We start from the raw sequence: 12,953 nt of genomic DNA, 5'->3' as shown, positions 1-12,953 counted from the left end.
TGCAGGGTTAACACTAAATGAACCTGGCACCCAGACCACTTCATTGAGCTGAAGTGGTCTGAGTGCCTATAGTGGTCATTTAAGCACAGACTCTGAAGATCACCTATCTTAGTAGATATACACCTTGATATGCACATGTTCATTTATTTTACAATTCATATACAGCATTCTTATCGAGAGCACTCTACATAGATTAACACATTGTACAATGAGTGAAAATAACATTTTGATAGTTATTTGCTTCCACTATAGGCCTTAATTTAATATTGTTGGATAAACTTTCCTAATTATTTAATATTTTTGGATACACTTTTAAAATTATTTAATATTGTGAAAAATATTTACATTTTGTAATATTTTACATTTATTGATTTTTATTATATATAATACCGGTATATGTTTTTTTACATTTTTATATGCTGAAAAAATAATTTAAATAGTTTAACCAAAATATTAAATCATTTAAAAAGCGTATCCACTAATATTTATTTGAAGCCATAGTTAGGTATAATACTTAAAATATAAATCATATCAGACTACATACAATTACAGTAACTTATTGAACAGCAAGGCTTCAAAGAACATATGATAGAATATTTAAGTTCCACTGAGATATGGAATATATTATTAAAGGGACATTCCACACCCCCAGAGCACTTGCTGAAAAGCTTTATGTGTGGAAAGTGTGTTCTATTTTTCATTTTGCAGAAAGTGGAGATTTCAATAGAAATTGACTCTTTTATAAATTAACCTTGTTACACCCCATTGGCTTTCAAGCAGACAGCATGTAATATGACTTCCTGGTTTAGTTAGCTCAATGGAGCTAAACTCAAGAGGCTGCAATAGCTCAGAGCACCTGCCTTACAAAAACTAGTTGAGCTGCATTGGGAACTCTGTGATTGGACAGTCACAGAAAGTCGGGGCGAGTTTAAAAGGGGTGGGTCTGCAAAGGCAGCAGACAAGAGAACTGCAGGTTTTGCAAGCTGTTTTTAGCTTTACCGCAATGAAAAAATAATGCATAATTACATGCATGCACCTAATTTCTTAGTCATTCGACTTCATCCAAAAATTGCTGCTATTACAGTACAATCTATCTCAATTATATGGTTTCAATCAGTGTTCCCTAACCCAGTCTTCATGGACCACCAATAGTCCAGGTTTTGTCAGTATCTCCATTGGAATAAAACAGGGAAAGGCATAAATCCTGGACTGTTGGTGGTCCATGAGGACTGGGTTGTGGACCACTGGTTAAAATTACTCTTCTTGAGTTTTGAAAAAGAAGATAAAACAAAACATTCAAGACTGGAAGCATTTCTGATTTGCTGAGCTTATTAAATTTAATACCATAAAAATGAATGATTTGCCACTCTTATTATATCTATTAGAAGCCTTCCTGATACCATACTCACACACAAATTCGAGAAGCAAATGAATTATCTACGCAGTTAAACGACCTCAGTGGTTTACAAATGATGGAGCATACATAATGTTTTTTCTTTTGTCCTTATGTCTGCATTAAGTTAAATTAATTCCAGCCATTAAATGCTGGAGAGGCTGCGGTCATGCAGTGGTGGACGTGCCCACACTTACGGTCTTTGTGGGGGCAAATCTCATCTTTTTTAAATCTAGTACTAAACAGAACAACCAGACCCAGGGTCATTTTTACTAAACTTGCTGAGAATAAATAGGTTGCTAAGGTAACTTTAACAGCTAAGACGGAACTATCTGCACACTACTGGCACGGCAAGAACATGTGGTACTCCAATGATAAGCGAATCGAGCAGCATGGAACCTATCACTGTTCCACTCCTTATAAACGTCTAGTTCTGCTTGTAAAGATACATTGTCATACAATGACAAAGTGCACTAAGCCTATCACATTCCTTCACAGAAAATGTCTCTTTTTATGCAGGGAATTTTACATTTTTGCATAGGAAATGTTTACCCGCTGGCAACGTGGTATTCTTATCAAAGTAGATGAAATATGTTCCCTAATTGGACATTTCACTCTCTCGTACACACTTTACATGTAATCAATGGTCAGTGTTATGTTTGAAATAGCCTTGGTGCAAGCTACACTTATAACTGACCTTATTGGAGTTATTCTTGGCTACATGGTGGGCAGTAGCTGAAAAGCGTGCTCCGTAAGATAGCAGGTAATATAATATGGACATGGATAATTGACAGTCACGATGTGTGGATTTCTCAAGCAGCACAGACTGGTCTGGATAAATACCTGGATTTATAAGCTCATCATATCACTGTCTAAAATGCGTTTTCTATTGCAATTCTTTCTATTGCTGTAACTTTTTTTTTACCATTTTTCCTGTATTTCCTCTTTTTTTATTTCTTCATTCCTTCTTTACTTACGCTATTTCACTGTCACTTTCATTTGTTGGAAATGGCATTGCAACATTGTCAGTTATTTACTGAAGTGAAAATTCAAAGGGAATTTCACATTTAAGGCCAAAGTAGTCGAACTGAAAGCATAGCTAATTTATAACTTGTAAAATATTTCCAGCTCAGCTATTTTGTACTTCAATTTGAAATGTACTTAGAATTCTCACTTTAGGGAGTGACCCTGTGTGACTTTGCTGTATTTCATTATTGTGCATTTGACTTGTGATGCCTTTGACAAATAACGATTTTAAAAAGAATGCCCTTCCTGGATAGCCATGTGGCCTAAAATACTTAAAGGGACACTATAGTCACCAGAACAACTACAGCTTAATGTAGTTGTTTTGGCGAGTATGGCCAGTGCCTGCAGGCTTTGTATTGTAAGCATTGCCTTTTCCGAGAGAACGGGGTGTTTACATTACAGCCTACGAACACCTCTAGTGACCACTCCTCAGATGGCTACTAGAGGTGCTTCCTGGGCTGTTCAGTGTCTTCACCCTCTGCATGGAGACGCTAAACATTCTAGAGATGCATTGATTCAATATGAGGAATTGCTGATTGGCTAGAATGGCATTTGGCTCCGTCCCGAACCTGCCTCCTTGGCTGAGATCATCAGAATTGCTATGGGAAAGTATTGTGATTGGCTGGATTTATCAATTCTGATCCAAGGAGGCGGATTGGGCATGGGGCTAACTGTGAGGAGCCCCACGCAGCACTGGCAAAAGGTAAGTAAATCACCTTTCTAAACCGATGTAAGAGGGGCTGACCACCTAAATGGTGGTTGTGTTCCTGACACTATAGTACCTCTTTAATATTGAATAAACTGGGGCAAAATGACAACAGATTGATGCTCTTCTGGCAGAGAATATACAGCCCACTTTAACATATAACTTGTGTTGAAGGTCAGTATAGAGAATGGAGAAATATGATTTGATATTATATACCTAATTATAGTCATGGTTGTAAGCAGTGATGAATGCTATACTGGTGTTAGCATTATATCTCTTGCCACTCAAAAGCATATGTGAGGAAGGCTGAACTTGATGGACGCAAGTCTTTTTTCAGCTATGTAACTATGTAACCTTTAGGAGATTACATTGAAAATAAAAATATAATTCAGGTTAAAATAATTTTTCATGCAGTCAGTGCATTAATGCTTCCTTGTGACTCTCTGTCTGCATTTAATAGATGAATGCTTTTTCAGTCCCACTGATCATTTATAGAGATATGTGAACTACCTCCTATTCTTACCTGCAAAGTAAGAATAAAGTAGCAAGTAGTTGTATCCTTAGCCAAATGGAAAAGCTATAGGGGCTTATTTTATTTTTATAATGCTTGATTATCCTTACATTTAATAAATATGTATCTGTGAGGTGTAAAAAATAAAATTAAATGAAATGTAATTAAGCCACAGCATTTTATCCTGCCTCCATCTTAGCTCCCTGTCAGTAGTTGCTATAAGCTCTGTTCTTTGCACCTGGCAGTCAGTATAGAGAACAGGAGAAATGAAACAATGCTTCTGTTTCTCTTATTCACTTGCAGTGTTTGCCCTGGCTTTGTCTTGTCTCAACTGGATAATGATGTATTTTGCTCAATCTTTAATTTAAATTGAAAACAAAATGGAACATTATATGAAAAAGGCTAAAACAAGTCATTTCCAATGTTTAATTCAATGGTATAAATGATAGAGAACTGCCATTTCCTTTTAATTCGAGCACCTGAGCATGCTGTATAGGGATACATCAATGCTGATATAGAAGACATGTTGTGATGTTGTGTGTGATGCATGAGAAAGTCTCGAAGTATTAGCAAGAATATTCAAAAAGCATGAAGGACTGAGCATTACTGGCAGTGGGACCAAAGCTTCAAGGGTGCAATGTATCCAAAACGAAAAAGTATACTTGACAAAAAATGTGTACAGTAAAAACTAATCTGTAACTATATAGAAATAGAAGGGTCTTGCTGTCCAGATGACCAGAGAGAAGCCACGCGAGGAGGTTCCAGTCCCACACACAGAGTAAAAGCCGCAAACTGCTGTAACCTTGCCATAAAAAGTTTACTGGCACTCACAAAGGCACATAAAGAAAAACAACATAGGTGGAACCAAAAAGGAAAAAGAAAAAAAAGTTGTCAAAAGATCTCAAATGCATTCAGATGTTATTTCCTTTTTGGATTCCCTGTGTTGTTTTTTTCTTTGCCTTTCTGAGTGCTAATAAGGTAAGCGTACAACAGCTTTTACTCCAAGTATCCAAACTCCAAGAGTAATAGTGTATTAAGGGATGTTCCACATTTGGCATGGGTACATCCAACGCGTAACTTTTTTATAACCACCACCTTAGCATATTGTCTGATGTAGTCACTGGTAAGACACGTTCCTCTAGTAGCAACTCTTTTACACTGAGAGATATATGGGTATGTTTATATGTTTATATGTGTATGATGTATGCACAGGGCTTGACATATTTTCTTGGAATCTAGGAGCCAGCTAAAAAAAGTTAGGAGCCAAGTTATTTTCTTTTTAAATTAACAAAAGCTTATTTTTCAATGAAAAAAATACAATTCATATAGGGGCACTATAGTCACCATAACCACTACAGCTTTATGTAGATGTTCTGGTGTCTATAGCCTGTCCTTGTAGGCTATTCAATGTAAACACTGCCTTTTCAGAGAAACTTTAGTATGTGCTATCAATGGACTAAAGGACCCTTAACCCCTTAAGGACACATGACATGTGTGACATGTCATAATTCCCTTTTATTCCAGAAGTTTGGTCCTTAAGGGGTTAAAGGGACACTCCAGGCACCCAGACCACTTCTGCTCATTGGAGTGGTCTGGGTGCCAACTCCCACTACTCTTAAACCCTGCAAGTGTAATTATTGCAGTTTTTTATAAACTGCAATAATTACCTTGCAGGGTTAACTCCACCTCTAGTGGCTGTCTACTAGACAGCCACTAGAGGTCACTTCCTCCTTCATAGCACAGGAAACCTGTGCTAGAGCGTCGCTGGACGTCCTCATGCTGTGTGAGGACCTCCAGCATCGCTCATTTCCCCATAGGAAAGCATTGAAATAATTTTTCAATGCTTTCCTATGGGGAGACGTAATGCGCACGTGCGGCATTGCCGCGCATGCGCATTAGGTCTCCCCGGCCGGTGGGCGGGATCAGTCTCGCCCACCGGCTGACGCAATGAAGAGGAGGAGCGGCGCGGAGGAGGAGACAGCGGCGAGGGACATCGTCGCTGCCTCAGGTAAGTGACTGAAGGGGTTTTCACCCCTTCAGTAACCAGGGATTGGGGGGTGGGAGGGAGAGGAACCCTCCAGTGCCAGGAAAACTGATCGTTTTCCTGGCACTGGAGATTCCCTTTAACTCTGCTGTAAGTTGGTTCACTATCAAGGCCGACTCGGCTTTTTACCCTTCTAAAGGGGGATAAAACAAGTACCATTAAGCTAACCTTCTGAATGAGGAACAAAATCGATGAGTTTAATAGAACAAGTTTTTACATAGGATTTATAGGCACATCAACTTAATGTTATGCCCTTTCCGTTTCTTGTGCAGACACGGAACAGTCTCATGGACAGACTCTTGAAATAGATTCTCAGAATCCCAAAAATGAAGTTACTGATGGCCTTAATGAACAAAAGAAAGAGTGTAAAAAAGAAGAGTACAAATGGAGGCTAACTCACCTCTTAGGCTCTGAGCAGACAGATCTCCAGGAGTACCACAGTGACTCTAACTCCGCAGAAAGTGTGTGCACTGAAGACTTTGTAGTCAAGTTCAATCAAAGATTGGTTGAACCAATTGTGTCTAATAATAGCAATGAGGTTGATGATCTGAATGGCGCACAGAACAACAATGAAAAATCTAAATTTGTAGACAATAACCTTGAAAATGCAGGTCTACCTGAAGATAACTTCTCACTTAACACAGCAAGAAGAGAAGACATACTGCAGCAGTTTAAAGAAGAGTTGGAAGGGGATTTGAAAGCTGCTGTTTCTATCAATGATGAAGTTCAGTGTTCAGGAAGCACCAGGAGCAGACGAGAAAGTGTTGAATCTCTTGGAGGGAGAATATCAAGACTTAGCCAAGCTAATATTTTAACACCTTCTAGCCTAAGCAGTTTTGGAAAAACAAGTTCACTAGGAAGTCATTTTTCATCTGGTGCAGAAGACCAGCAAAGAAGTATGGGTTCCCAAAAAGACCACCAGGTGGATAACAAAGCTGTTCTATATCCTTTGACCTCCACGATAATAGAAGACTTTAGCAGGAAGATTCCCCTGGTAACAAAACCTGACCTACAAGATGTAAGCACAAATCCAGGACTGCAAGGCAACACAATTGATCACAAGTTAGACGTATGTTCTTCTATGGACCCGAGCCATTTTCTAGATAAAACCACTCCATCTTTTGTTGTTGAAGGGCTAACTGATTATAAAACAAATGGTCATTATCCTGATCAAAAAAGCCAAGAGGAAATCAGAAAATCAATTCATACTGAAGAAATAGGGTCCCATGTGGAAAGCTGGATAAATCGGTCTAAGGATACCCAGAAAGTTTGCCACAAACCTCCAGCTGAAACAGATGTGGAGAAAAGCTTCCAAGATGCCTCTTCTCAGATTCAGTTACATTATGGGGATAACAATGCTTTGAAATCATTATGCAGTGATAAAGATGGGATGCAAAGAAAAGGAGAGAGCTTTCCACCTCACACTCCATCATCTCTGGAAACAAGCTACACGTTTGGTTTAAGTAAGTCGTCAAACAAAACAAGTATTGTATCTTGTGTGTTGAATTAACATATCATAAATATACAAAATTTGGCTTTTTAGCTGTATCTTTTGAAGCCTGTGTGATGTATTTGGTAAGGATGCTGTAAGCTCTTAATTTAAAGCTTTTTTTAAACCGGACAAATGTAGAAGATTGGAAATGCCGAAATCTCTGCGGCTTCTGGTCTTATCTTAGCGTTCTGTGGGAGACTTGTTGAGTATGTACATGCAGGGCCGGTGCAAGGATTTTTGGGTACATAGGCGAAGATGTATTTTTCCGCCCCCCCCCCTCACCCCCCCATTCAAAAATAACATCTTCACCTATGTGCCTCTTAACCAGCCCCTTTCCCCCTCCATTATTGGTCCCCTCCCTTCCCTGTCCCTTAGTGTTCTTCTGACAGTCACACACACTCAATGACAAACACAGAGACTCACTGATCTGACACACACACACTGATTGACACTCATTGACAGACACACTGATAGTCACACACAGACTCAATGACAAAGATACTCTCACTGATTTGACAGACACTCACAAACACACACTGACAGACACACACATACACTGACACACTCACATGCAACACTCATACAATCACTCACAGACACACATACACTCACTCACGCACACACTCAGTCACTCACAGACACATACACTCACTCACGCACACACTCACAGACACACATACACTCACTCACTCACACACACAGTCACACACAGTCACTCATAGTAACACATACACTCACTCACGCACACACACACGCACACACACACACAGACACATACTCACATACACTCACTCACGCGCACACACACACACACACACACACACAGACACATACTCACAGACACACACTCACAGACACACACTCACACACAGACACTCACACACAGACACTCACACACAGACACACACTCACAGACACTCACACACAGACACACACTCACACAGAGACACACACACTCACAGACACTCACTCACTCACACACACTCACACACACTCACTCACAGACACACTCACAGACATACAGACACTCACTCACACACACACACTCACACACACACACACACACAGAGACACATACTCACTCACAGACACATACACACACACACAGACACTCACACAGACACTCTCACACATCACATACATTCACAAATTATTTTAATACATAAATAATATCCACCCAGCCTCCCTACCTGGAGAGCTGGTGTGGATCATTCCCTGGGGTCCAGTGGGGCTGCTGGGCGGCGTGCGGCAGGGCTGAGATCAGGCGCTGCGAGGGAGCTCTAACCTCTCTGCTCTGCTCCCTCGCGGGCTGTCTGCTGATGCCGCGGGAGCCGGAATATGACGTCATATTCCAGCACCCGCAGCATCACTAGACAGCGCGCGAGGGAGCAGCGCAGAGAGGTTAGAGCTCCCTCGCAGCGCCTGATCGCAGCACTGCCGCACTGGGGGCGGAGATGGTGGCCGGCAGGAGGGAGAGCTTCCCTCCTGCCGGTCACTGAAATCTTGCGCCCCCGGAGCCGGTGTGCCCTAAGGCGGCCGCCTGTGCCGCCTTATGGACGCGCCGGCCCTGTGTACATGTGTACGATGATGCCTTGTGCTCTCCTGTGTAGCAAGCTGTAAGTTCTGTATGATTTTAGAAAAGTCCTTGCATGCACAGTAGAGGTAATGAGTGTTGTACCTTGTTAAAAGAATGAATGACAACACAGCTGCTAGTGAATGAAAGCTGATATCATTGCTATTGCTCATATATGTCCTCATTTATTATGATGAGAAAATGGTGTCTCTGTGCTTATGGCAGTCTTACAGTTGTAAGTTGCCTGCTAGGTGTTTCTTGCCTGCTTTTTCTTGAATGATGGACAAGATGGAGGTATTATGGGAGATTTTAGCAGGATAATCTGTAGTACTGTATGAGATTGTTACATGCATTTTTGTTGCCTATGATGCCATGTTGAAGAGTCACTTTAAGCACCTAAACAAATTTAGCTTAATGGAGCAGTTTTTATTGTATAGATCATGCCCATGCGGTCTCACAGCTCAATTCTCTGCCATTTAGGATTTAAATCACTTTGTTTATGCAGCCCTAGCCACACCTACATTGGCTACAGCTCCATTAGAAATATTTGATTTTTACAGTTCAGTGTATTTACTTTAGAAGTTCTTATATCCTGCTTTGTAAATCAACTTTAATCACACACAGTAGTTTGCTGTAGGCTGTGGACAATTAAGAGATTAGGCGATATAAATGTATAAATAAAACACACTGTGAACGAGGGAAACTAAAAAGAAAGAATATGTAGGGAGGCTGTATGAGTCTCTCGCCAAGGTTGTGACTAGAGCTTCATAAAGAATACATTGATAATGTTTGCATTATCTGAACCCCTTAAGGACACATGACGTGTGACATGTCATGATTCCCCTTTATTCCAGAAGTTTGGTCCTTAAGGGGTTAATCTTAACTAAACTTAATCTTAAAGGAGAACTATCACTTCACGGAAATTTGCACTATTGAATAAAACATTGAAATCATCTATAACTTTAACCATCTTTTCATGAAATGCACCATTTTGTTTTAAATTATATTATTGATTAAACAAAATCCATCGTAATCCAGTTCAGACAAGGCAAATCCATGACACATATTGCATGAAGATGACATTGCATTGTTTCATGTTTCCTGTTCTCTGTTTGCTTATGCTGCCTGCCAGGTACAAAGTACTGAATGGCAATGATTGACAGGGCGGTGGGATGGATGGGCCAGTTGCAGGATAAAGAGGATTTCTACATTCAAGTTTATATTTCACACCTCACAAAGACAAATACATATTTGTTAAATATATAGATAAGTAAACATTAAGTTATAAATCCGTGCAGTGACAGTTCTCCTTTGTTGATGGGTTGGGAGATACAGTTTATATTGCTGTTGTTCTTACAGTGAAAGAAAAGAGGAGACCTTAGTGTGACACCCTGCAATAAAGCATTATGGTTTTATCATGAGCCACAGAGAAACGGATGCTTCCGTGGTGTGTAGATAGCTAGATAGATAGATAGATATAATCATCAATGAGTAAACTAATGTGTTGATTCAGTTCATAGTACAACAGAGTTGTTGCTTTTCTTTTTTCTGAAATCACAGGAAAACTTTTGAATTCAGTGGATTCAGATTGGTTGATATAGCCAATGACATATTTATCCTGAATTTATCCTTCCTGGTAAAATATTTTAGAATAATAAGTAAATAAATAAACGATAGAGTCATTAGTGTTCATAAAATAACATGTAATACAGTCAACTAGGGACACATAAAACCTTAGGCTCAGGTGCATTCATACTGGATTTATATTATAATACAGTCATTAGTGAGCATAAACAAAGGATAATAGAGTCAACAAGGGACACATAGAATGTTGGAATATGGAAGAGCTGATGTAATTACAGCTGGAAGGACCGGTAGAGGTCAGGGTGGTAGAGGTCATGGGAGTAGGTGATGAGGCCAAATAAGGTAAACTGAGAGGGACTGGTAGGCGAGTTGAATCATGGTTGGTTGAGGAAGGCTTGTGTAAAGAGGTGTTTTTAGTATAGTTTGAAAATTGATCATGAAGGACGTGGTTGGTTGGATGAGTGAGTGTTTGTTTTTTCTTTTCTTTAGTACGGGACTAGGAGTGGGAAGTGACATAAAGTAGAACCAGTCCAGAAGCCATACCTTCATTCCAGGACTCTGCATCTGAATAATTCTGTTATTGTGTTATAGTTTATTTACTCCTGGCTAACATGTTTTGGTGGGCTATATTTATTTGCAATATTTGATTTTTGACTTCAACAGATTTTTTTTATATTTCCACAGGATCAAAAGACCATTCAGAAGATCTGAAGACAATGGATTCATCTCTAAAGGAAGAAAAAGCTGGTGTGACTCAGTACAAACACATTGCAGGTACGTAGTGACGAGACGACTGCGCGCAGTTAGAGTTGCAAAACCAGCAGTTCTGTAAGAAATCCGTCTTACAAAGAATACACACTATAAGCTGTGTTTAAGCCATTAAAGGCCTGCATTATGGATTTTTTTTTTTATAGGCTTACATAAATCAAATGACTATTATTATTGGCATTTATATAGCGCCAAAATTTTCTGCAGCAATTATAGGATGGCGATATCTGACAACAAGTAATTGACATACAGAATATTAACAGAGAAAACAGGTGAAGAAGTCCATTCTCACATGAGCTTACAATCAATGGGATGGCAGCTCTACCTTCAGTATAGATTTCAGGCTTTTGTCCTCCATCGTAGCTCGTAATACAACCAAACTCAATACATTCACACCCTGTTTCTTTTTTAGCCCTTTTTCTACTCTTTTCATGAGAATGAGTAATAATTCACAGACTTCATTAGATATAGAGTATATCTCTTTGCAAGCAGGTTAGGTAATTACATAGTGATAGATAGTACGGCAGTCAGCAGGGAAGCAGTAGAAATCATATCCAATTAGTTTTTATCAGTGGTCTAGTTTTATATCCTTGAGGGACGTCTTTTAAGAATCTAGTTATATATATTAGTAAATTTGGTCAAATTTAACTCTCCAGCACTTGAAAGTTTTGAATAGATTTGAAGTTATTCTATAAACATACACCTTCTCTCCAGCTAACATGCACAATATTATACATGAATGATATGTCAGTTTGCACTAATATGGTAGTGTAGATAACTTTTTCTTGTGTAACAGAGGTAAGAATGCTTGTTTTGTCAGTGAGTATCAATAAACATCTCCCGACATTGACCGTATATATAAGAATTTTTAAAGTGATGTGCAATGTTGGCTTATGATAATTTCAGTATAATTTTTCTGAGCTTTACACTGATGTTATTTTACTAAAGGCATACCCTTGAAGAGCTTTGACACCGTGACTGTTGACAGTGATTTGGACTCTGTGACCACAGAGAGAGTGCGGGATCATATTCGCAAAGCCCGGGGTATCAGGAAAGGTGAGATTAGATTGCCTTCCAACGTTTTCTAATGTGCACAAATATTGAATTTGTACGTGTGTCTTTCTTAGAATTGTTAACTGTCTCAGCTGCTCAGACACGCCCCCATGGACTTGCCAATAAACTCACTGGTATCCTATATTTTAAGAGAAACTGCCAGGTCTAGATAAGGGCATCAGATTGTGATCTTGATGTTAAAGTCTTTAGTAGTCTATCTGCTACAGTATCAGGTGCTGCAAAGTTCAGATAAGGCAGGACAGGCCACAAAAACATACTCTAGAGTCTAGAGCTTACTTTTGAAAATAAACTGTAGTAAATGATGTATTCTGAAATAATAATTGGGTGTGCATGGAATCAATGTGTTATGTATTTTTGTAAATCTCATTGGCTGTTCGATATCTTTGGTATCAAACACTTCTAAAACAGATTTACATTACATTTCATTTATTAGGTCACGCAGACTCTGGACACAGCACAAGAAGGTTGCATCGGAATCATAATGAGCGTTTAAGGTACTGGATGAGAACTATAAAAATCAAATACACAGGCACCGGGTAGTATTAAAAGGGCTATTTATGATCAAATCAGCAACATTTTGGCTCTCAAATGAGCCTTTATTAAGTCTTACTAACAAACATTGTAAAAAAAATTAAATACATTTTTGTTAAGACTAACAGTGGCATAACACACAAATCTAGGTTAGCCAGAAACAGAATCTTAGGATAGAACTTAGTACCAGTTCTTAGAGACTTAACACGGTGAAAAGAATAGCAATGGCTTGCTATAGGCAAAGCATAACC

The 12,953-nt window shown here is 39.2% G+C and overlaps 1 protein-coding gene across 1 annotated transcript in view; it reads left to right on the top strand.

Annotated features, from left to right (window-relative positions):
• Window positions 1-12,953, top strand: part of LOC134610868 (trichohyalin-like) — a 64,052-nt gene that overhangs the window by 19,362 nt on the left and 31,737 nt on the right. The window contains exons 5-7 of the mRNA XM_063454167.1: window positions 11,014-11,103; window positions 12,046-12,153; window positions 12,605-12,665. Of these exons, the coding sequence (XP_063310237.1) occupies window positions 11,014-11,103; window positions 12,046-12,153; window positions 12,605-12,665 (259 nt within the window). The remainder of the gene's footprint in view (window positions 1-11,013; window positions 11,104-12,045; window positions 12,154-12,604; window positions 12,666-12,953) is intronic.

This window comes from Pelobates fuscus, chromosome 5, assembly GCF_036172605.1.
Source record: "Pelobates fuscus isolate aPelFus1 chromosome 5, aPelFus1.pri, whole genome shotgun sequence".
In the NCBI taxonomy this organism is placed as follows: domain Eukaryota; kingdom Metazoa; phylum Chordata; class Amphibia; order Anura; family Pelobatidae; genus Pelobates; species Pelobates fuscus.
The sequence above is the reverse complement of the archived record's forward strand: the minus strand, read 5'-3'. Positions and strand labels throughout refer to the sequence as shown.